General features: G+C 25.6%; 2 protein-coding genes across 4 annotated transcripts; one reads left to right on the forward strand and one right to left on the reverse strand.

The window, feature by feature from the left end:
• Positions 1–33: 33 nt before the first annotated feature.
• LOC119670679 (transcription factor mef2A) lies at positions 34–4,102 on the forward strand. Of its 3 annotated transcripts, none has more exons than XM_038081048.1 (3): positions 34–828; positions 2,478–2,753; positions 3,806–4,102. In XM_038081048.1, the coding sequence occupies exons 1-3, from the start codon at positions 423–425 to the stop codon at positions 4,018–4,020; spliced, it is 897 nt and encodes a 298-aa protein (XP_037936976.1). In that variant the 5' UTR covers positions 34–422; the 3' UTR covers positions 4,021–4,102. The 3 variants fall into 3 exon arrangements, with proteins under 3 accessions (XP_037936976.1, XP_037936978.1, XP_037936979.1); XM_038081050.1 differs by having other exon boundaries at positions 2,478–2,717; XM_038081051.1 differs by lacking the exon at positions 3,806–4,102 and having other exon boundaries at positions 35–828; positions 2,478–2,961.
• A 3,037-nt stretch (positions 4,103–7,139) lies between these two features.
• On the reverse strand, positions 7,140–18,170 carry LOC119672681 (L-threonine 3-dehydrogenase, mitochondrial). Its single transcript, XM_038083800.1, has 6 exons — positions 17,796–18,170; positions 11,736–11,985; positions 11,321–11,447; positions 11,111–11,258; positions 7,652–7,757; positions 7,140–7,582 (listed from the first exon to the last, which is right to left on the reverse strand). The coding sequence occupies exons 1-6, from the start codon at positions 17,941–17,943 to the stop codon at positions 7,258–7,260; spliced, it is 1,104 nt and encodes a 367-aa protein (XP_037939728.1). The 5' UTR covers positions 17,944–18,170; the 3' UTR covers positions 7,140–7,257.
• Between the last annotated feature and the right edge of the window lie 5,479 nt (positions 18,171–23,649).

Genomic DNA, 23,649 nt, shown 5'->3' on the forward strand with positions numbered 1-23,649 from the left:
ACTGCTTTTGAACTAAATGTATTGTACTTCGCTTTGATTTCGCCACAGTCGCTGTCTGAACGTTGCTGTACGACGTTGGGGTAAAAGTTGTTTTCAAATAAAGAGACGACGCTTTCGGGGAAAAAAGATATTGAATATTGAGTATTTTTAAGACTCGCGTCACCGCCGCGTTAAGTTATTAAGAATTTAAATTTTGCGTTTTATTAAGTGCTGTATCGTTTTTGACTACGAACACAATAATTAATCATTGTACACATTTTATACTGTATTTGTACCGTACAAAAGAAAAGAAAAAAAAAAACAAGACAATACAACGTTAACGGCAAGTAAACAAGGATTTTGGTAATTTTCCATTAACAACGCGTCAATGTTGTAAACGTGTATTATAACATTGAAGTATAGAAGAGAATCATTTAATAATAATGCTTTTAACAAATATTGAAATTTGGGCTATTGGAGCATCAGAAAATGCTATGGCAGAGGATAGTACACTAAATCACGTGGATGTTTTTAATCCGCGTTTAGTGCCGACAACACCAAACAACAACAATATCTATTCAATTAATCATATGTCGTCAAATGGTTACTATGGTTTTTCGAATGTGAACACTACAACAGAAGATGCATCTAACAACAACAATATTACCCAAAACAATAACATTACGAAAGATGGAAATGGCATAACTGACAACATTAAAAGTGTGCGTTGCAAAAAGCGCTTCTGCGGCAGAGACGGTGACATCGACAGCGACAGCGTTGATTTCAACAGTTCTGCTGTAGCTAAACGGTGCCGCTTCGATGATGATTATGCCGCTCAATATTGCAATGGTAAGTATGTAGTTTTTTTCAATAGCAAGTATAAAAATTTTAAATAAGTTGTGTATTTCATTATAAAATTAAATATAGATAGAATGATTTAAAGCGAAGTGGGGCAAATTGAGTGTTGCAATTCTTACAAGGTCGAAATCATTTGTCCAAAATTTACAATATGTAATTTTAATGTTTCTCTAAATAAACTTTTTCTTCAATATATCGCAAGAGTTAAGTGTAGATAAAAAAGACAAAATAGAAATTTTAATTTAAATATTTAAGCGATAATTTACACGTATTGTTTTTCTTGCTTTTTTTGTTGTGTGATATATAAACTTAAATGCAGTTAAAGAAAATTTAATTTGGTAACAACATTTTTCTGTTAACATTTCTGTTAAATTAACAGGGTGTTAGGAGAAATCATTAGTCACAATTTATTAGAATAAACGAATATATATATATGTACATACTATAATATAAATAAAAATACTTGTTTGCTTCATTAAATATAATTTATTTGTATAATTAAGTTGTTAATATTTATTTGTTTTTGAAAGTTTTAATATTAAGAAGCATATCTTAAACATTTTAATATCAATATTTAGTTTAAAAAGATAAAAACAAATTTGTTTGCTTTATAATAATATTAGTTTTATACATATTAGATAAAGATGTTGTGTAAAATTTTAATAATTAATTAATAATTACCCTGTTTATTTAAATTGCGGCTCAGCAAAATTTCCGTCACCTAGCATCAGTTTTTTGTAATTTTTATTTTTACACAATTGGGTCACGCTGCTTCAGCTACTGACATTGCTGCAATTAATTGCAAAGTGCACTGCACGCTAATTTAATTAATTTTTTTTTAAATGTTTATATTAAAAAGCCAAGAAATTTCTATTTTTCTATTTTTGTGACTATGATTTAAAAAAAAAAGCAGGAAAAATAATATTAAATGTTAGTATTAATATACCATGGTGTGTATAATATTTTTGCTTTTATTGTTACGTTTAATGATATAATTAAGTAGTCGGAATCTTTACTCACAAACTTGTGAATCTAGTTATAGTAATATTATCATATATACATATATAGTTTTTTTTTAACAATCCTTGCATTTTTAGTTTTAGCTACCATTTTGGTAATTGACAAAGGATTATCTGTATATGTGGTATATAAATATATAAAACTTTAAATATGTATTGTTTGTTTAAAATGTTCTACTTTAGTTCATTTACTAGTATACATTTATTTTAACGTTAATTAACGTTGAAGTACTGGTCGTACATAACGGAATAGAAAAACAAATAAAAAGTTGACGACTTTTTATTAAGTAGAAATTTTAACCGTCTTTGTTGGTTCAACAAAATGTTATTTGCATTTTTGCATATTTTACGAAAATGTTACGGATCAATTTCATGTTAAAACGAATTTTAACATCAATGCCGTTCATTCTTCGTTTTTTTTTTTTTTATTTTTTAATCTTCGTTCAAATACAAAAATTTTTTATTTCTTCGTTTCAGATTGACTAAGAATTTATTGTTTCACCTGAATATTATTTTTTTTTAATAGACTTAATTTTAATAATTAAAACTTATTTTAATATATGTTATCCGCTTCTTAATTTTCAAATTAATTTTTAAATATTGATAATTTTTTTATTGTAGATTTCTTTTCGTTGCCCTCGACTCAAATTGGAACGCAGCAATGCCTAATGGATACAGAAGATTACAGCAATCTACCACATCGAATGCAATTTGATCAGCAGAACGAGCAACAGGTAGATGTCGCCAGTTGGAGAGTTGGTCATGATCACATTTACACTGAAAGTAATTTTCACACTCCATCAACACCACAAAATCAGATAGCACAATCACAATTTTCGCCAAATCAGCAACATTATCAAGGTCATTTACACCGTGCTAACAGGGATGTCAGTCGTTGTATGTCATCCCATATGATATAATTGTTTCATTAGATCTATTCCCCGAAAAATAAAAATTATATTATAATATAAATCCAAACTTAGTTAAACAAAGTAACAAAGTAATTCCTTCATAGAATTTCTGTTCCTCCATAATATGTAAATTATCTATTTTGTACTCAATGCATATGTGTGTATTCTAACTGCAGCGCAATTGAATAAAAATAATAATATACATACATTCAACGCAAATATATATTTATACATATATGCATATGTGTTCTTATATAAATACTAATTACCATTTAAAATGAAACACAAACTTAATCTCAATATACATATATATATATATATAAATAAATATATCAAAATATTACATGTATATAAAGCGTTAGAGACGCGTAGGTGTATAATAAGCACATTATTCTTTATTTAATATTTAAAAAAAATAAAAAATTTTATTTTGTTTTTATATGTGCAATAGATTTTGTATTAGTTGTACAACAAAAAGCTTTAACAATAATTTCAAATTAAAAACTTAATATTCGAAAAATATCTTCAAATATGATTTGTCTTTACACATAAACTAAAACTAATAAAAATTATATTTTAAGTTTATCATTTTTTGACACAAATCAATAAATATATATATTTATATATTAAATTAAATATTAAGCAGTTTAATAAGCATATACATTTATTTGAACTTATACTTTATAAAAAAAAATTTAATGTACTTACATTTCAAGCACTTACTCTTGTATAATATTTATATATAAATATATCTGAAGCAATAAGCAACATATAGCAATATTAAAAACGTACAACTCAGATAATATATTTTTTGATAGTTAGTAAATATTAAGAATTGGCTAAAGCTTTATAATTAATCAGATTTAAAGTAATCAGATTTGAAACAAATTGTAAACGAAGGAATAGGTTTTAAATAGCGTTTGAGTAATATATTCACTCATATTCTAAACCATTCATGATGAATAATTATCTATTATCTATGTTCCTCACAAAAACTTAAAATTGATAGGTTTTTCTGTTTTTATATTATTTTTGCAGATGACAGAAAATGTGATTTAAACGTCAGTAACCGCAAATATTGTTTAATTAGTGAGGAATTAGATTATTGTTGCCACACAATAAATAAAAATAAAATCAAACAAGATTTTAAATTAAATTCTGATGCAATTATGTTTGCAACAACTCATGGTGGCTGTGCGCATCATTATATTGCTGCTGAACTCAAGGATGAAAATTTTTTCGGCGATTTTTAGTATTAGAGAATAATAAATTGATTTTTTTTTCCTATTTCAATTTCATACAATATATATAAAATACAAAAAAATAAGAAAATTTTTATAAGCAAAACTCGGTTTTCGAATACGTATTTAATTATTATAATTGTTTGAAATTTGCGAAATTTGCATTTGACATAATTAAAACATATCAATATATTTCAATCAATAGGATATATTTACAATTAAATTTGAATAAAATCATTCTCACACATTGTATTTCTATAATTAAAAGTATTTTTGACAAATTTATAAAACCATTTTTTTTAAGTAATACTGCTCAAATGTTCATTTCAATGTATCATTAAATATTAAATAAATCATTAATTAAATGCTTTAATTTAAAACGAAATATGTTTTTTTTTATACTTAATTTATTACATTTATTTTAATTTATTGTATTTTTTTATTTAATTTATTGCATTATTTTTATTATATTTATTGTATTATTTTTATTTAATTTATTGAATTTTTTCTTTTTTTAATTTAATTTATTGTATTTTTCTTATTATATTCTTTTCAATTTATTTTATTATTTTTATATATAATTTTTTATAATTTATTTTATTATTTTTATATACATTTTTGTTTAATTTATTTTATTATTTTTATATATCTTTTTATATAATTTATTTTATTATTTTTATATATATATTTATTTAATTTATTTTTTATTATTTTTATATATTTTTTTATTTAATTTAATATCTTTTTTTATTTCATTTGTTTTATTATTTTTTTTTGTTTTTTGTATTTAATTTATTGTATTTTTCTTATTTAGTTTATTGTATTTTTTATATATTTATTAATATTTTATTTAAATATATATTTTATTTAAGTGCGTTTTGGGCGAAGACTATATTTTTTAGGATTTTTTATGACCCATTTAGATTTACTATTCATTTAAGCTAATTCTAAGTTAATTTTTCATTTTCAATAGTGCCACTTGTCCTTGGTACAAATATGTTAACAAGAGAGTAAGTCCACTTTTATTTAAGCAGATTATTTTCAACGTCTGATTTAAGTACTTTAGTAAATATTTAAGTTTTTTATTTTATATATTAATTCTTATATTTAATATATATTATATATATACTAAAAACTTGTAAAAAATAAATTTAATTTACTTGAATTGTGCAGAGTTAAGGTGTGAGACTAATTGGACAGCTGTATTCGGTTAAACTAATTGTGATAATGGGCAATAAAATTATGGATAAGTTCTTATATATTTTTTTGTCGTTTTTTTTTTTTGATATTTGATTTGGATTATTAATGTAAATTTAGATTTTTGTACTTAGGATTTTAATTATTTGTGTACGATTTAAGGTAGTACAGTGAAATTTCTCTCAAGTGGACACCGACTAAATCCGGAAATTCAAAGACTTCGGATTCACAAAAAATCAAAATTTTTTTCAAGTCCGAAGATTTGGTTTGCTTTCCGAATAACCGAATTCTTCAAATAGTTTATAAAACCGAATATGAACAGCACTAGATCCAAATGGGCGGAATTAATGAGCCTGTCTTGCATGTGCACCTCCCAAATAAAATTTTGGCATATATGAGTTCCAAGTACCCATATGTCCATTGTATGTCCATTTTTGAGATTTCAAGAGATATTTTCAGCGTTATAGTATTTTGTAGTCTTTTCGTATAATGAAGAATGCTTACAGTTTTATGCAGTTGATCAACCTTTTTCATTCAATGAAATGTTATTATCTGAATTATTCGAATTGGATTTTTATCAGAGATATATAGAATTATGGAATGTCAGCTATATTATTATATTATATTAATAGTTATTAATTAAATGAAATTAATTTAATCATTACCAGATCAATCAAAAGTTGCAGTTTAACGAAATTAATCTATACATATTTATATTTCCCTGAAGATGACTATTATAGATAGTCGAAATATCGGAAAACATCTTAATAAAATAATTTGTTTTAAATATAAATAATAAATTATTTTTTTTTATTTTTATTTAAATGACCAATTAGCCTGCTCATAAATAATTATTTATGTATTTATTCAATTGCAATTACATTGCAACTGTAAATAATGATTTTTAGTAATAATCTTTCATAATAATAATTTATTATATTATAATTTAATATAATATAATTAATATAATTTAATATATAATTTATAATTTAATTATGTAATTATATACAATTTATGTGTTGAAAGTGCTCTTAGGTGCTGCATAGAGATTCTGTTATTAGTTTATATCATTATTAGTTTATGGAACTAGTTAAATAGTCGTGCTCTCTTATCAACTAATCCATGAAAAAAAGTGTTTTTTAATTCGCGTTATAATATTTTTCTCCAAGTTATAGTGGGGAAACTGGGACGGTTAGAACATTACGGGTTTCTTTTTATTATCTTTCGAGCAATATTGATATTGGTTTTTTCCATCCCCATTCGGGTTACTGCATTTCTATTGTATCCTTAATTGGGTTCAAACGAGTACACGGATTGATATTAGTTGAATATTCTCTATGGCTACCAAATGCGCAATTTGGGATTTTCTGGAGGATTGCATTAATGTTCTTTTATGTTCAACTTCAGAAAATAGAATTGTCTTGAATAATAAGAGAAGTTTTGTATTAGTGGTCATATGATTAATAGTTCCAAATATTTTTAAGTAGAATTGTTCAATATATATTTCATCTAACTAAAATACAAAATAGCACATTATTTGTTTTTGGCAAATAATTCTAAAAAAATTTAATTGAAGAATTAAATTTTTGCTATTTATTCGCAAATAATAATTGCTTATGCTGTGCTATTTTTAAAACTGACGCATAAACTACAGTTATATAAATTTACCTAAATATTATAAATTAAAGATTGATTCAAAAATTAAATTTATAAATAAAAAAATTCTGTCTTAAAATTTAATTTTATTCTGTTATTGCATTCCCCACTTCTTAAGTTTAAATATGAAACTTTAATTAGTGAATTTAAACAATTTAATATTCATTTTTAATTAATTTAAAATTTGTTTTAATTCAAACATATGAAAGTTTGATTATAAAGTTTAAATATGAAACTTTAATAAATGAATTTAAACAATTTAATATTAATTTTTAATTAATGTAAAATTTGTATTAATTCAAACCATTTGTGTAATACATGATAAAGGTAATCTAAGAAATACTAAATTTGGTGTTTAAAAATAAATGCAACTTCATTGGCTAATAAATTATCTATCTAAATTTTGGCTGAGGCACGCGAAATGGCATTCTCCACATTAATATAGTTTTCTTGTACATCCTTCACCATGAACTCTACCAAATTATCCACATCATATTTATGTTTCCAATTCCAATCACGTCTTGCGTCCGAATCGTCAAATACTTGCGGCCAAGAATCTGCGATAGATTGCCGGCTATCCGGCTTATAAGTGACGTGCAAGTTAGGCACATATTTACTTAATTTTTCGACCAATTCCTCTGGCGTAAAAGACATAGCAGTTACATTATAAACTCTTCGTTTTAATTGTTCCGATGGCGCACGCATAAATTCAAGTAAAGCTCTAAAATTTAAGAAAATTAAGTTTGATATCAATAAAATATAATCACATTGTCTTTATAGTAATCAGTACCTTAGACAATCTTCAATGTACATCATAGGCAGCCGTGTATCAGGCTTCAAATAGCAAGTGTACTTCCCAGTGCGTAGAGCTTCATGGAAAATTGCAACAGCATAATCTGTAATAATAAAATGAGAGATTTGAAATTTCAACAGTTTCTTTCACTGGATAAAAGCAATTTTTTTTAACTCCAATTTAAGTTGTTAAAGCAAATTATATGCTCAATTGCGCAGACTAACTAACTTTGGAAGAAGTCTTAAGCGAGTCTTGAAAACGTCTCGAAAAATGTAGCTTAAAAGGTTAAATAAAGTGGAAAACCCAGTTATACATTTATGCTTCTGCTTCCTAATGATGTATGAAATTTTTTGATAAGTTGAAGAAGAAAGCAATTTTTAACTTTAATTTTATTTTGTATTATATCCGAAAAATTTATAAAGTATTTCGAATATTTTTTCATATAATTTAATACGGTATTCCTGTTATTTTTTATATAAGTGTGAAAATTACATATTTTAAAATAAAAATATAATTTTTATTGATATAAAAAAAGTAAAAAAGCTTTAATTTTTTAATATTTGAAGAATAATAATAATATAACTCAATTTATATTACTACTAATACTTAAATTAAATAGTTTTGATAAATTAAACAATAATTTCTTTAGAATCTTTATAGTTTTGAAAAATATTTTTTGATAACTGAGAAATTTTAATTGAAACGTAATAATTTTCTTTGATAAATTTTGAAGGCACTAAATATATTTATCATCTATGTCCATAGCTCTGGAAAATATATATATATAGTTAAAGGTGTTGCACTATATTCAAGGCTTTTTAAAAATCTATGAAGCATAGGACTACGTCTTATATATATATCTTCACAGTTCTGAGTGAATATTTTCACTAGGAATAAGGCTTTTTAATAATCTATGAAGTCTTCAGTTCATAGATTATCTTCACACAGAAAAAAGCTTCTCGTATTCAAATCGAATATGTAAAGCTGAAATATGTGCGACTCAGGGTCACTTCGCATTTTATATATAATCAAGTGAAAATAATTTTAATAAATTGTTTAAGAGTAAGATTCTAATCAAGTATTTTCGCGAAGTTCATAGAGCACTTCGTCGATTTTAAGGTCAACATCATCGGCCTAGTGAGCATGCAATTCATGCAATTATTAATCGTTACCGAAGGTAATCCACAAGCCGTTACCGAATCACCATTACATCCATTAAAATTGACTGTTAGATGTCGTTTACACGCTGGCGGCATCATCGGTTTTTATTTCTTTCGAAATGAGAAAGGAGCTGTCGTTATGTTGAATGCTGAGCGCTATCGAGCCATGCTGACTGTTATTTTTTTTTTCAAAAAATTAATCAGTTAAATATCGATGACATTTGGCATTAAGTTCCAACAAGACGGCGCAAATTGCTATACAGCGCGCTTAACAATTGATTTATTGCGAAATTAATTTGGGAACAACTTTATTTTCAGAAGTAGTCCTGTTAACTGGTCTCCTCGTTTGTGCGATTTAATGCCTCTTGTTTACTTTTCATGGGGCTATGTTAAGTCATTGGCTTGCTATGCCGAGAAACCATCAACTCTTGAAGCATTGAAATCCAATATTTATGCGAGCATTGACTCCATACGACCACATTTATTCCAAAAATTAATCAAAAATTTGACTGATCGAATGGATCATGTAAATCGTAGCCTGTCATATAAATGATAACAAAAAATTCATTTCAATGATATTTCTGTCTTGTATTATTGTTTCAAGTTCTCAAACAGCTAAAAAACACCCGATGTAATGAATTCATTTAATATTAATGTTTTCTTAAGAACTCTATTAACTATTAACCTATTAACTGTCCTATATACAAATTTATAAATAGAATATTTTCTTATTTTTCATACTATTTAGCGCAATTTCACAATTTATATTCACTATGTCCCAATTGAACTGCAACACACTTTAAACAGCTAACACTCTATAACTAAAGTATCTAAGGGCCATGTTACGCAGATGATCAAGTGTCAGTGATGAAGCTTAAACGTAATTCTCCGAAAAAATTTCATTTGTTGAAACACCAAAGGTGATTACTGTTAGAGTCCTAGTATCTCTATTATCAGTGTGAATAAATTTTTGTTGTTTAGAAACGTAATAAGTAATAATAAAATTAGGATTGTTGTAAAATGGTGAAGTATCTTTTAAACATTTCGGTGAGAAAAAGTTAATAACTCAACAATATTGGACAGCATTTCAGACTTGTTTCCGACAGCGCAGTACCTTCCGCGATCAACTATCTAACAAACTAGTTCACTAGCTTAATTTCCAGGTATAATGTATAGGCGAAGATCAGTGTTCCCTATAATTTCTTTATTAATTGGGTACAATAGTAACTGGTGAAAAAAAGTGTTTAAAGTCTGATTTTTTTTAAGTAAATACTTTTAAAAATCCCCCTTTAAGGCGTATTAATAAAATAGAAGTAAAAAAGGATTTTTACATTATCTTGTAATTGAAATTCTCGCCATTTTTAAAAGAAAAAAAATCTTTCATAAAATAAAATAAAAATATTGTAATCAAATAAGAAAAAACCGCTAAACATACTAGATCAGAAAAATCTCTTCTTTATGCATGAATGAATATTGCATAGGTTGATATTTACGCAGAGTGCGCCTCGTTTGCTGACCGATATATAGCCTAGTTTAAGCTAAAGGCGACCATATTGGAAATTTGAAATAAGTTCGGAAAAGTTAATTGTCTAATAATATTTTTCGGTTGTTTCTATACAATTTACCACAAGTGAAAATATACATTTCGATTTGAGAGTTCCGATGGTTTAAGTCGAGTTCGAGAGAATAAGGCAGAAACATATTTCAAATCTTGAAAACCATGTGAAGCCACTGGCTAGACCTCTTGCTAATATTACAAATGAGACTGAAAAGATAGACCCGCTATTCTGCTTTCCTAAAGATCACCCTGATTACTTCAACTTATGCGCCGTGATATCTGGTAAATAAGGCCTGGCTACTTATGCAGAGGCCCCTTAAAATTACTTACAAATCATTATATATTTTATTATAATAATCAATCCAGTACGTTCCCAGGGGAACATTGGGCCATATATATTTTATTATAGTATGTTTATATAAAATAATTAGGCTTTAATTTAAAGCAAATAAAAGAGTTAAAAAAAAATTAGACGACCCTATGTAGCAGACATTATTTTGTTGCTATTATTTCAAAAGAAACATGAGCAAACAATTTATTGCCCCTATGTGTTCTTTTTTTTTAAAGATTATTATTTGTATTACGTATTTGTGTTAATTTTTTTTCTGCTCTTTGTTTGAATAGCTCTATTGCCCATAAATACTTAGTTGTCTTGATTTTTTTGCAATTAAGAACAATTTAACGTATTTAGTTAAATACAGAGAAAAATAAAAAAATTATTTTAAATAAATTGTTTACCAGTTGTGCCGCCACCTGGTGGGTCACTAGAAATGACGCCTGGAAAGCGTAAACATCTAAAATCTAAACCAAACTTATGATAATAATACTCTCCGATCAGTTCGGCATGAACTTTTGAAACGCCATAAATTGTCCGTGGCCGTTGAATCTATAAATTAAAAATTATTTAAGATGCATTTTTCTAATTTATTTCTTTAATAAACTATTTACCGTGACGTTCGGTGTTGGATTCCGTGGACTATCTGGACCAAACGCTCCAATAGTACTTGGAACAAAGATACGTAAGTTATATTGTTTGGCGAGTTCAATGACATTATGTACGCCTTCAATGTTGACTCTGTAGGAAATATATTATACTTATATAAAATAATCAACAAAATGTTATATTTTTGGAGTATTTTCGTGACATGATATGATATAAGCATTGCTAATAAGAAAAGTTTAATGCTATCAAAATCAGGAAACATTACAGTGATGACGATGTTGGCACGCAATGTATTTTTCTATGAAGGCAGTGACTTAAGCATAAACAATAGTGAAAGTTTAACTATTGCTGCGAAAAATGTTAATGCAATATTCGTTGGCAATTAAATGTTATTAGTACTAATAGTTTTATTTGGCTTACCTCACCGCAAGTGGAACGTTTTGTTCACCTATAGCACTTAGCAGTGCAGAGAAGTGTATGAGCCAATCAATACGATGATCTACAACAATTTTCTGCAAACCCTTAAAATCCAATATATCTGCAAAAATGTATGGTCCACTTTCAATCACTGTTTGACTGGGTTTAATTATGTCAGAGAGTATAACATTTGAGTCGCCATATTGTGATCGGAGCAGTTTTGCACATTCAATACCCAGTTGCCCAAGGCCACCTAAAATAAGTAATAATTATAATAGCTTTACATTATCAAAATTAGCTCTTCAAATGCGCTAATGTTTGCATTTAATACCAAATCTATACAAAAATCTGTTAATGTGGTTTGATAAGTGTAAGTATACACAATATTACGCTATTGATAAGTTTCCTCGTGAGAATCTATCCACTTAAAATAGGTAATAGTTGTAAAATGCGTTGATGTTTGCATTTAATACTAAAATTATACAAAAATCTGTTAATGTGATCCGATAAGTGTAAGTGTAAACACAATATTGCGCTATTTCTAAATCTCATCATTAAAAATTTTGTGATAAATCTTCTAACTATCTGTGTTAAGTTGTTAAAGTTTTGAATATTTGTTATGATCTGTGTTAAATTGTTAGTGTTAAATATTTGTTTTGAAAGTTTTTCGTAAGTGCCTTTTTCTTAAACTCAAGAAAACTGTCAAATTGATAAAATAAAAAAGTGTTATTTCGAAAACAAAAAAAGAAATTATTTATTTTTTGAAATAAACATCTAAATTAAAAAAAGACGCATCAATATTAGAATTTAAATTATTAATTTGGTACACAATATTTACCAATAAGATGCGTAATTTGCAAATTATATAAAAAAAATTGTGATTAAAATATTTTAATATGGATTTTACACTTTAATATATTAACAATTTCACATGTTTAGCATGTTAAACACATAGCATGCAGAACCTTATTAGATGTATCTTTAAGCTATAATAGTTATACACTTCTTAAAATTGTAGTCTCCATTGATAAATGTAAATAAGTTTCTCTTAATTTCCCTTAAAAAATAAAATGTTTAAACCTTTCTAAGATATTTTCCTCATAGTTTTCATTATAAAATAAAATTGCTTTGATGTTAATTATTTAAAAAAACTGTCAGAGTAACGACTTTAAGTGGCATTAAGTAAGCTATTCTGTCATATAAATTAATTAAGATCAACTGAGAGAAAGCTTAATTGCTTCAGTCACGTAATAAGATTTGCTATAATTGAACATAATAGAACATATTTAAAAGAATTTAAAAGAATTCGATCTTATAAGACAATTTACTGATAAAAAATAAGAATTTTCATTAGTTCAAGCTTATTTTCATTATGTGAACTTAGAATAGGTTTTTGTTTCTATATACATTGTCTTAGTATAACGTTTTATAAAATTGTATTATGTGAAAATTTAGTACAGTCAAACCTCTCTATAGCGAACCTCCCTATAACGAATTTCTCTCTATAACGAAGTTTTTTCAGGTATGTAAACAAATTTTTGCATACAAAAAAACCTCTCTATAACGAATTTATTCAAATACAAGTTAAACACTTGTCAATATTAAGACTTATCAATATACAATTAATGTTTTTAATGTTATGTATATACCATATATACATATATGAATTAACATGAATTAAATATATTTAAAAAAAAACGTACATATTCCTCGGTCAAATGCCAAAAAAAAATTGAAACAAAAAAAATTTTGTTCAACCTCTCTATAACGAAGTTTTTTGTAGGCACCAAGGACTTCGTTATAGAGAGGTTTGACTGTAATTTAAAAACCTCATTATAAATAATTAAATTCGAACTTGTCATTTTTTTATTTTAAAAATGTCTGTATAATGTTGCAGGTGGGCCTCTTTTCAATAAAATTAGTCTTGTCCTTATCTGTTAGTAGAAAAAGTGACACTTAATGTTCAATTAGAGACATTCTTATCAATTATGATCAGTTATAGCACAAAAGATGGCCGTAGTATTCCGTCATATAAGCAATGTGATAATCACTAGCTGATTGAATAGACACTTATATACCTTGTAATGTCCTTAATGTAAAAGATCACTTTACTATAATTTGATGCAGTGAGCACCAAATTTTTTTGAATTTTTGCCAAAATTAACAAACATGATTTTTGTTGAAATGTGTTGATATATAAACTTTTTGAACCTTCTTTCTCCTTGCACTCGAAATTTACTATACCTTACAGTGCATCTATAATGTTACGGCGTTATTGAAGAATGCATCTATAATCGTTTTGCAGTTTCTGTTATCTAAGGACAAAATGAATATACTAACATATAGTTTCTACGACTCTATTATGTTTTCAATCATCACTTCAAATAATTGATTAAATCATTCTAAGTAAAATTCATTTGTTTAAGTTTTGTTTTAAGTTATCATAATTAATTCAATAATTTATTAACTTAACTGTCACACATAGAAATATTTGGAACCATATATAAACTTGATAATAAAGTTTATATCACCGTACATATCTCAATCTAAAGATAATGCAGCGTTAATGTACTTTAAATCACTTATTCTTTAGTTCGGTATAACAACCACCGAAAATTTGTTCCTAATGTAGCATGGATATTACATATTCATATTTGGGAGTAAGGAAGATCATAGGAGCTGCCATGTATCCTTCAGAACGCATATATTTCTTTTGTTTTTTTTTGTCGTTTTTCGTTTTTTTAGGGACCACTATCAATTTTCGTATTTCTAAATTATTTATTGTCTATTAATGCAAATTATTTGAATCTTTCTCGTTTACAGATCTTTTATAGATATGTAGCATAATAAAAGCATTTTAAAATCATTTACCACGGATATATGATATTTTAGTTTTTTATAACTTCAAAAAATCAGAGGGTTCAAGAACTATTTGATGTCCATAACATAATCTCATTATTGAGTGTTGTTGTGATTGTTATTATAACTTTCAATATATATAAAATTGTGGGAAAAGATATACCTATCTTTGAAATGTTAACTTTTGTTAATATGTTAATTTTAAATTTAAATTTAAATAAATTTAAATAATTAAAATTTAAATAAATTATAATTTTGGAAAAATAACAAACATATAATGAAATTTTGGCACATTACAGTGATTAATGATTCTGAACTCTATATAGTTTTATTCTAAAGTATGTAACGGCGAAAATAACTAGACAAATAGAACATTTGATTCAAACAAATGTAAAACAATTAATGATATATATATATAATATATATAAGAAAAAAACTGCAACTTAATAAAAACTCTTTCCAAATAAAATATCAAATATTCTGTTGAAAAATGGACTTGATAAAAATAAATTTAAAAACAATATATGAAGTAGAGATTTTGGGAATGTAGTAAAAATATTTAAAAATAAAAATAATGAATGGAGGTACTTGTATACCTATTATATGTGCTATACATTTTTTAAAAAAATCGATCGTATAAGTGTAAATCAGTTCAAATCCAAATCCAGATTAATTACAAGTAATTCAACTTAATGAATAGAAATCAGTGCATGAAATGTATGAAGCCAAATTATGAAGTATTATCAAGTTAATAATTTAAAATTCGTCAGGGGTATAGTATATTGCTCTATTGTAAGCATAAATTCTTATTGTATGGTATTCAGTAAAGTTTTAGATGTTCAGTTTAGATAGAGAGACAAGTTTCCAATGATTCATGAACGTGCGAATGCTGATGAATTTATAAAATTAAAATATTCTTATATGCTCTTATTGAGCATAATGCAATTAGAAGTAATCAGAGCATAATATATAATTTTAATATATAATTTCTTTGACTAATTGTGTGAAAGTATGAGCTAACATTATATCTTCCTTTACACTCTTTTCACACAGCCCCAGAAAGAAACATATCTTATTTGCAATAGCTAGAAGGTAACAAAGTATATGTTTGGATTATAAAGTATATTAATACTGAACCAAATATTTAAAAAAACTAAGTATAATTTGAGTTATAAGGCTGACATTTAATACTATTTTATATAAACAATAGGATAATTTATTTCTTTGTTGACTTAATCAGAAATTATCGCTATAATTTCGACAAAATGCAAAGCGTCGTCCAAAGTAAACATAACATTTTATATACAAGAACAACAAAATATTTTAATTTATTTAAATAAAAAACGGCACTCTTTACTTAAACCGATCTTAAAGAAAACAGAAAAATGGTTCAGTTTTAGTAAAGTTAGTTTTAGACGAAAGCCTTGGTAAAAACTATAGTCAAAACTTCGTATTAAATGAATTCATTTTATAAAAAAGTGAAACCACCCCGTAGTCCACTCCTGACTGAATACGGAATGTTGAGTGTGAGCATGAGTGTTTAAGATCATTGGCCGGGCTGTCCTTTGGAATATCGAGTAAGCCGACAAAAACTAAAAGTTGCATAGTGGCAATTATGGTGAATACAGGAAGTGGTTGATTTACCTCCCCATGTAGACATTTTCACTACAAAAAGTTTTCTTTTTAAAAAAAAAATTATGCAAATATACATTTTTGTGACTTTTTACAAAACAAATTTAAAAAATTTTTTAGTAAATTAATATATAAGAAAACTTGATAAATATTGTATAGTTTAATATCATAATAAATAGTACATTTAATATCTCAACTCAGATATGCCGATTTTTTATAAAAATAAAATTCTCAGATGATATTACATTCCTATTCAAAAGTTCATAATTTTTTTAATTTTTAAAATGTTTAATTTTTAATGTAAATTAGAAATTTTTGCTTAACATAGCGAGCTTGGATCCTTCTTTATTATTATACGCATGCAGAACATAAGCTATACGATCGGATGGATGTTAGATGATAATGATTTATGACAATAATATATCTAATGTTCTAATGCATGTAAAAACATATAGCGACATATAGTCGCTATATAACATATAGTAAAAACATGTATAAATTCAGAAATTAAGTACTATAAAGTACGGAAAAAAGTAGTAGGTGATCAAATTTTATTTGTATTTAATTTTTAGTGTTAAATTATTTTTTATATATATTTTATAATCATTTAGTATCTCTTATATATATATATATATATATATATATATATATATATATATTATATATATATATATATATATAATATATATATATATATATATATATATATAATATATATATTTTTTTTTACTATAATATTAACAAATTTTTATAAATAATATATTATTATAAATTTATTTTCTATATATTTATATATATTATTATTATATATATTGTTATTATAAATATTAACATGTTTTTACAGTATTTATAATAAATATTTATTAATTTAAAATAAGTTTTTTGATTTTCACCGGATTTAGATCGTTTATTTAACACATAAAAATAAAAAAAAAAAAAATCCTTATAATTTATATTAATATTTCGATCTACTTCATAGACCATCTTGGGTGTACATGCTCAGTGAAAATCAAAACCTTTTTGATAAAATGGGATGTAATTATAATTTATTATTTATTAATTTAATTATTATAAAATTACAATATAATAAAATTTATATTTAGAATCAAGATATTTTGTCAATTATAATTTGTAAGTATTTTTTAAAATTTTAGTAAATCAATACGGTATTATAAGCATATATATAATATATGCTTTATTTTTGACAATACATATATATATAATAGATTAATATATATCATTATTCAATTTTAGAGACACTGTATCACGCGATTTAAAATTTTCGTATAAATAAATTTATAATATAATATATTTTTTTTTTGCAATTTTAACCTTGAAATATAAACATTTTTAAAATTATTTTAAACAAATAAATTTCACCGACGTTTGAAAATTCGCGCACACATTTTCTATAACACATGCACGATTTTTGGCCTTCGTCAGAGAATCTTTTAAAAATAATTCATAAATTTCGCAAATTTAATTTAATTTTTTTTTTACACGCTTAGACCTTTTTCTATTTTTATAATACTAACTTTTACATAATAATTTTTTTAATAATTTTTTACACACCGGTTATTAAAATTTTTGGTGGTCTCCCATTATTTTCTAGATGCACCGTACGTTTGAATAGAAAACGTGAAGTCACATTTGGCACACTTCCGGAAAGCGCGTTAGTTCCTGCGGTTTGCACCAGTGATGTTACACATCGTCGAAACATTTCAAACTCTGCGTGAACTCTGCGTAGTTCTGTTCTAAATTTATACCGATCAGATGTGGAACAGCAGTTTTAAAAATATTGGAAAAATTTTTGCGCCCTACGGTGTGTTTACGAATCTTTCAAGATTTATGTGAATGTCCTACACGGCCAAAGTGTAACTATCAACTGAATTCAATTTTCAGATTTTTAGAACACAACATTAGTAGAATTATTGAGCAAAGCTGTGGCTATGGGCTCGACGATTGGAGCGGACAGACGTTAATTGACTGATGGCACTGCTGTCGCTATTAGTAACCAGTAAATAAATATTTTGCACATCTGCACAAGTATCTCAAGCTATTTTGAATTGTGCTTTTTTTTTCTTCTTTGTTACGCGAAAAACATGCGAATACGGAAAATAAAAGTTTATCAAGGAACGACAAATTTTCTATATTTACAATTAAATACGTCATCGTTGCCATGGTATGCTCAAAATGTTTGTACACCCTACACTTGTATTGACAGTTTATAAGAATGAAATAGTAATATTTTAATTATTATATAACTAAAAATAATTATATTTTTTTAATATATTTATTATATTTATATTATGTATATTTATGTATTATATGTATATGTATAACATATGTAATATATGTATGTATTTAATGTATGTATATTTAATATATATGTGTATTTATTATATTTATAGTATGTAACATATAATATATGTATATTATAAACATATTTATATATTTATAATTATATAATATGTTGAATTTAAATAGATTAAATTCTTTTAATATTCATTTTTGCTGTACATATTTTTTATAGCAGTCTTTAAATCCGATATTTAATATAAGTAAAAAAATTTTTAAACTTATGTTAAATCATTTTATTACTATTAAATAGGATTTTCGTCGTTTTCAAATAATAGAAAGTCACCAGATCATCATTACTTTTTTTACTATTTAGAGGAATCTTCCAGAAATTAGTTATACATTTCTTTCCCATTTTATAAAAATTTGTAATCTCATCAGCATTTCTCTTCTGATTCTTCTTCTTTATTAAAGGATTAAATCCTGTTTTGTTACAACAACTGAATTGGGTATATTTATGTGAAATTATGACATATCAAATTATTATGTTCCTGTAGAGCCAGACGCCCAGTCCAGCATTCACGTCATCTCTTCGGCGGTCAACCGGGTCTTTATTCATCACTTTTGTTATTTTTATCCGAGGAAATTATTGTTCTTCGAGTATATATTTAACTTCAGATGGATAGATTGCTGGTCTCGTTCACCAGGATTATTTATCGACCTTCTCTGGTCTAGATCCACTATGTTCAGTTTGACAGAAGCACACTCTTCACCACGTATAGAGGTCCTACGCAGAAAGAAGCTCGGTGCCACTATTTTGCGCTACACCTGCATCTAGGTTTTCATTTGTAATATCGAAAAAATAAAGCATAATTATTTTAAAACAAGATAATGTTCTGGAAGGCCTAAAATTACTTGGTGCAGATCAATAAAATACGAAATTAACAGCCAATCAACACACCTTGGCAGATCATACACCAATATTGTTGAGGTCAAAGAAGTGGCAGTAAGAAGACAAAGATGGAAGCAATTTTAAAAGTACTGTCTAAGAGTTTTAAGAAGAAATGTAATTGTTGATTTCGGGCAACATCAAAGTCTTAATATAGATCAGCTTTCAATGAGTATTAACTAAGCCGTGTGAATAGATTATCCAAACTCAAATACTACCTTCTATAGTGGCATTATAGTTTTATTAATTTTAGTTCTACATATTAACTAGCATTATTCATATAATATATTACATCACTCAATAAGTCGTGTGACTGACACACAGATGGCGCTGCCATTGTTAAATCCATATGACGTTTATGAAGTACCAACCTTCAAAGACTATGTGTAAAATTTCATGACATTTCGATTAGTCAGAAAAAAGTGACAGTCGTTTAGTGAAGCTACTTTCGTTCTGCAAGCACGGCATCGAGAAGTTGGAGAAGCGTTGCCCTTGAAGAAGATTATATTGATGAGTAAAATCAATTTTTGGCAGAAAAAATTTGTTTTTCTTAGTTAGTCACACGACTTATTGAGTGATGTGTTAGATTAGCTGTATCTATAATTCTGTATCTATAATACGTATTTTAATTCCCCAGAAAGACTCTTCTATTTGCAGAAATTATTTCAGAAATATTCCACAACTTAACTGAATTCAATATTTAACATAAAATAAAGTTACCGTTTGTTTTTGAAAATATGTAATCAATACACTTCTCACATATAATCAATTACCTTTGTATATATTTTATGGATGAAATACGATCTTTACGTTGTGCATTTGATTTTAGTTTTGAATCGAAGACGTTGCTTCCTTTCAACATCAGCTAAATTAAGACGTAAAGGACCCTATTAGATTTTTTTTTTTTAATAAAAATTACATTGCAATGCAGCTTAAGCATGACGACATCATAAATGTACTCCGGACGTATTACTTTTTTTACAATAGAGAGAAAAATACCAATGGACTACAGTGCGATTATAGCGACATCATAAAATAAAAATACAACGGCACATATTATTTTTTTATAATAAAAAACTGTGTAATATATTAATTACACAGTTGGCTATTTGGTCAATTAATTAAAATGCAAGACATTGTTTTTAATAGTTTATTATTTTTCCAATATTCGGATATTTAACAGTATTTAACAATAAATAATTTATAAATATTTGTATATTAATAACAATTGAAAGAAAATAGATATATATATATAAAATAACGAAAATACATATAAATTATTCAGTGCATATCTATTTTATAGTTTAGTTTGTTGTTAATTAAAAGTTTTAAAATTTTTATTATTGAATTATTAACTATTGAATTTATTAACAATAAAAGCAAAATAAAAACGATTAAAAAAAAATATATATTAACAAAATAATAAGAAAAAAATATTATACAGCGCATATCCCTCATTTAGTTTAGTCGGTTGTTATTTAGAACTTTTGATATTTTTATTATTAAATTATTAATTATTAAATTTATTAACAATGAAAAGAAAGTAAAAATAGTTAAAAAATATTTCTATATATATTAAAAAAATAATTACAAATAAATATACATTATCCAGTGCACATCTGTCTTATAGTTTATTCTGTTGTTATTTGGAACTTTTAAAATTTTTTATTATTAATTATTAAATTTATTAACAATAGTTAAAAAATAAATATTTGTATTAAAATAATAATAATGAAAATACATATACATTATCCAGTAAATATCTGTCTAATAGTTGAATGTTGTTAATTGAAACTCTTAAAATTGGCAGTGTTTCCAGAAATATCTCTTATTTCGGTATCTGTCTTGATGTAAGATTTTAACATTGTCAAGATCAGATGTATGTTTAGAGTTTACTTAGAGTAGAACCACTGCTTTGTATTAATATTTACAGTACACAATATTTAGTATTGTATTCAGTTGTTTCCGCATTAAGTTTGTTTTGTTTCAGATGGAGTGTTAAAACAATTTCAATATGGGAATTTTTAATAATATAATTCTAACATTGCTTTAGAACAGGCACTTGTGTTCATTATTGTATTTAAAGTCGACTTAAACTTAATTGTCCATTACTGATAATTAGTGTTAATAAGTGATTACTTTTTTATTGATATATATATATGATATATATAATTGAATGGATTGTGTTACTGAAGATAATTATTATGAAATAAACAACTTGCGTAAAGTAAGCTTTAAGCAAATATTAATTACTAATTTTTTTACTAAAATTTATAAACTTCACTTAGGATTTCCACAACAATTTATATAACGATATCAGTAAAAAAATATATGACTTATTATTACTAAAAAAATAGTAGTGATTATATCTTAAAACTAATTTAAATAATGTTTGCAAAAAGTCAACATATCCGCAATTTGAAGGCTCGATTCTGGCATTCAACATTTAATTAAGGCATGCGTTTCTGAAACTCATGGCATCGCACCACTCATTCTTTATAAAAAAGAATCGAAAGTGGATGGGCGAGAAGTATTTTAATGGGCTCTATTAAATTAACCTTGAAATTGAATTTTGTGACAAATAATTGAGAACAGTTTTAAACATGTGCGTAAAATTTAGAAAAATTTTGCAAAATACAGGGTATATAATACCTGCTATTGTTTATTTTAAAAGTTTTGACAATGTGATTTGCGATAATAATAAGTAAAAAGTAGTTAGTTATTATTTAGTGTTATCAAATAATAGGTCAAATTATTATGAAAAAATATCAAAATTAGTGACATATTTCACAAGTTAAGAAAAAAGTTAGTACAAATTTACTTTATTAATATAATAGTCGCTTTTATTATAGATACATTATTTATAATATGTGATGACTTTGAGAATAGAATTACATTTTGCAGTTAATGTTTAATATCCTCATTGAACATATCGAGTAATAATTATTGTAATTATTGTCATGTTATAACAATATAACATGACATTAAATACCATTAATAAAATGTTAAACAATAATAAAGAAAACCTTAAAAAAGGTTCAACCTGTATGTACAATTGATATTGTATAATACTATAAGTATAAATCAAATTACTCGATGACTGATTAGGTTTTTTGTTGAACGACAAACAAAAACAGTGTAAACATTGCTATTTCGGAAACAAACAGTGCTTAGATACATTTATTTATAATAACATTAGGTTCACTGCTTGTTTAGAAGCAAGCACTGATTTGTTTATGCAAGTTATTAGGACTCCTTATCATAACGGAAATGTGCCTCAAACAAACCATATAGAAGATCGTTTGACCCTAAACAAACAATCTTTAACAATACCGATTTTATTATTTAAACACTAAAAACTATTTAAAGTAACAAATATTGTATCTTAATATAGTATCGTACTGTATGAATATTGTAACTAACTAAACAATAAGATATAACACATATTATTTTAAAACTAAAATATATAATATTATCGGTCTTGACCTAATCAAACAATGACCGACAGCATAACACCATATTTTATTATACACTTCTAATCCATCCTATAAATATAAGCGAAGATGTTTGATGCAAGTTAGTCTTAAGAAATATTTTGAATAAAGTGGTAGCTGTTCAAACATGAACACGTATTTATAGTTTATTATTATAAGTCTGTTATCGTTTCAATTCTCAAAATAATGAACTAAGAAAAATATTTGTTCAATAATGAATATGTTATTTTTAAGATATAAATTTACAATTCTGTATAGTTAAGAATATATAGTTAAAAAGAAAAAAAACGCCCTAAACTAAAATAGTAATATTGCACAATTTTAAAATACATTTTATGACACACACGGCACCGTATCTAATTAACATAATAAAAATATATTTGTAAGACAATAGAAAGAAAAAATCTAGGTGTCGGGATTTTCTTGTATCATTCTTGAACCTTTTAACGAAACAATACAGTCCACTCAAACAAGCGATAACACGCAACAAATATTGTAAATTAGTTAAGTTAGTTTTAAGATAATTTTACTAACTTTATTACTTGTATAAATAAAGAAACAACTTTCTAGACAAAGTTAGTAATTTGAAACTACTCAATCTGTGTGCATTTATTGTCGAGAGACATTAGACATAACAGAAAATAAAATTGGTGGCAGCGGTGAAATATGAAAAGGTGAAATACGA

The sequence above is a fragment of the Teleopsis dalmanni genome, chromosome 1 (genome assembly GCF_002237135.1).
Source record: "Teleopsis dalmanni isolate 2A chromosome 1, ASM223713v2, whole genome shotgun sequence".
NCBI lineage: Eukaryota > Metazoa > Arthropoda > Insecta > Diptera > Diopsidae > Teleopsis > Teleopsis dalmanni.